Source organism: Emiliania huxleyi, assembly GCF_000372725.1.
Source record: "Emiliania huxleyi CCMP1516 unplaced genomic scaffold EMIHUscaffold_257, whole genome shotgun sequence".
Taxonomy (NCBI): domain Eukaryota; phylum Haptophyta; order Isochrysidales; family Noelaerhabdaceae; genus Emiliania; species Emiliania huxleyi.
In genome coordinates, this window is record NW_005200110.1 from 58,915 (window position 1) to 61,483 (window position 2,569).

General features: G+C 65.7%; 1 protein-coding gene across 1 annotated transcript in view; it reads right to left on the reverse strand.

Annotated features, from left to right (window-relative positions):
• EMIHUDRAFT_457577 (hypothetical protein) overlaps positions 1–880 on the reverse strand; it is a 1,911-nt gene extending 1,031 nt beyond the window's left edge. Inside the window, exons 1-3 of the mRNA XM_005777729.1 lie at positions 718–880; positions 301–653; positions 69–165 (exon numbers count right to left, since the gene is read on the reverse strand). Coding sequence (XP_005777786.1) covers positions 69–165; positions 301–653; positions 718–832 — 565 coding nt within the window. The 5' untranslated portion in view covers positions 833–880. The remainder of the gene's footprint in view (positions 1–68; positions 166–300; positions 654–717) is intronic.
• Positions 881–2,569: the final 1,689 nt, after the last annotated feature.

Consider the following 2,569-nt stretch of genomic DNA (forward strand, 5'->3'; position numbering starts at 1 on the left):
GTGTGTGTGTGTGTGTGCGTGCGTGCGTGTGCGGTGGTGGTGGTGGTGGTTGGGGGGGGGGGGAGCTTCCTCGAACTCGATCAGCAGCTCCGCACGCGTCTCTTGGCCGCGTGGGCCGGCGCTGCTCTGCAGAGTCCAGACGAGGGCGTGGGAGCACCCGCGCGCCTGCGCGCGCGCGGGGAGGGGGGCAGGGAGGGAGCAGGGAGGGGGTGGGGAGGGGGTGGGGAGGGGGTGGGGAGGGGGTGGGGAGGGGGTGGGGAGGGGGTGGGGAGGGGGTGGGGCGGGTTGGTGCGGATCCGCCTCATTGTCGAACTTCTTCGAGAAGGGGACGCCGTCGCGAAGCGCCTCCTCCGCCCGCCGGGCGAGCAGCCGGAACATGGAGAGCACCAGCGGTTTCGTGACATACTCGTACGGCTTCTTGAGGGCGAGCCAGAAGCGCTCCTTGTAGTTTATGTTCTCCGTGTGCGCGTTGACCAGGTCCGCGAAGCGCACCAGCGCCGGCCCGTGCCGCCCGATGTGCAGCTGCTTCAGAAGCTGCCTCCACAAAAAGTGGCCGTCGGGCAGCACCTCCGCGAAAAAGGCCCTCCAGCGCTTGTTGCAGCAGCGGAGCGCCTCGAGGCAGGCGGCGGTGTCGATCTCCGCCGGCTGCCCGCCTAGAATTAGCAGCCAACGCGTGATGGGGAACTCACCCGTCTGCGCGTGAGCAGGCCGCCGCACCGTTGCGCCAGAGCTCGCGTGAGCGCTCGGGCCGGTGGGGCAGCAGGAACTGCAAAATGGAGTAAAAGACATCAAAGTTGTGCTCGACCGCGATCGTTAGGGTGAACGGATCCATGAGTTTTCTGGTGGTGGCAGACGGTTGCTGCAGCAGCGAGCCAGCGAGGAGTCACCCCAACTGCACTTGGTAGGAAAAGAATTCTTTCCCTTATGTGCTTGCTTGCTGACTGCACTCCAAGTGCTCCAAGTGCACAAGCCTCTCTCACAGCACACTGTCCAAAATCCTGCTCGTGCCTGTGTGGAACCTGTCCCTCTCCTTCATGGCCCTGATCGGAGCGTGTGTGTGTGCGTGTTCTTGTTTTTCAGGCGAAGCTGCACCCCCTCTCAGTCTCACCCAACGACCGAAGATGACTCTGAAAAGCTCGCATGTACCTCCTGCAAGCGCTGTGGTCGCCGCAGACTGGCTCCGACTTGACGGGCGCATGGAGACGTGATGCCTCCATGCGCCCGTCGCGTCGAAATCGACATGCAGCTCGATGGTTTGCCCGAAAAGGTACATAGCGGCGTTTCGGGCGACAACAGCGCTGCGACCGCGAAGTGGCGGTGGACATGCTCCCCTGGTGCCGACGCAGCGCCGGAGCAGCCGGTGCTGCTCGCCGCGACCACGACGGCTACTCTGATACTCCGGGCCGACCCGTCCTACCCGACGGTGGCACTCTTCCACGTCTCGCTCACGCTGAGAAAAATTCTGAAACGGCGTGCAGCAGAGTCACCGACGAGTCGGTCCGCGTGACTCCTCGTGTCCCGTACCGTTCTCACACATCCATAAACTCACTTTGACCTCACTGCAGCGATGCCTGAATCCTGAATCCTCAGATTTTAGATTAGGACGCTGCGCACCCTCTACTGCACACACGCGACTCGACGTGTACTTTCGGCGTCGGAGTTTTCCCCGCCGACGCCGCTCTGATCCGACTTTTTACTTCAAACAAAGACAGTCGCACGCGCCGCAGTGCGGTGCGTACAATTGTCAGGAGCGGATCCGTCAGTTAGTCGTGTTCACGCCGGGATCGTGATCTCTGGGGGGAGGCGGGGGCCCCCGGAGGCACCGTGCGCCGCGCAGCAGTGCGGAAACGGGGCTCCGGCTCCGCTAGTCTCCGCTAGCACCGACTTCCCGATTAAGCTAGGTTTCTTGCATTTTTGCTCCCGGCTTAGGGAGCAAGCAAGCCCACTCAACCCCAAGTACTCACCGTTTTACAGTGGTGTTTTTGTCGCATCGGCTGCAGCCTCTGCTGGGGCGGAACGCGCGGGGTTTTCGGCGCGATGCCCTCGGCGAGTACACGCTACAGCACCGCCGCAAGCTCTCCTGCGCGCGCGTGACGTGTGGGACGCGTGCGCTGCGCTCAAACGTCGCGATTTGGCGATAGGCGCTCGAGCCGGCGCACAGCGGATAGGTGCGCCGCGCAGGGGGGGTCGGAGGGGTGCGAGAGGGGGCGTGGGTCAGGCGCGCACCGGACGGCCCTGGGAACGGCCGTCACGTCGAGGAGTGGGGCTGTTGGCGGCTCGAGCGCCGAGGCGAGCCGCTCTGCTGCGCCGCCGACAGCCCCTCTTCCGAGCCGGCGCGTGGAGGCGAGCCGCGGCCGGTGTCGCTGGTGCGGGGGCGGCGCAGCGTTTATCCCCCCCCCCCCGCCCGCGCCCGCCACAGACCCGCCCGCCCGCCCTCAGGCCTTGCCCCTAGCGCGCCAAGGGGGACCGTCGGGAAGGCGACTTTCGCCCGGGCGAGCACCTCCTACCTCTCGTCGCCCGCTGCTCCCTTTCCCCGTCACCCGCCGCCCCCTCGCCGCCGCCTCACCGC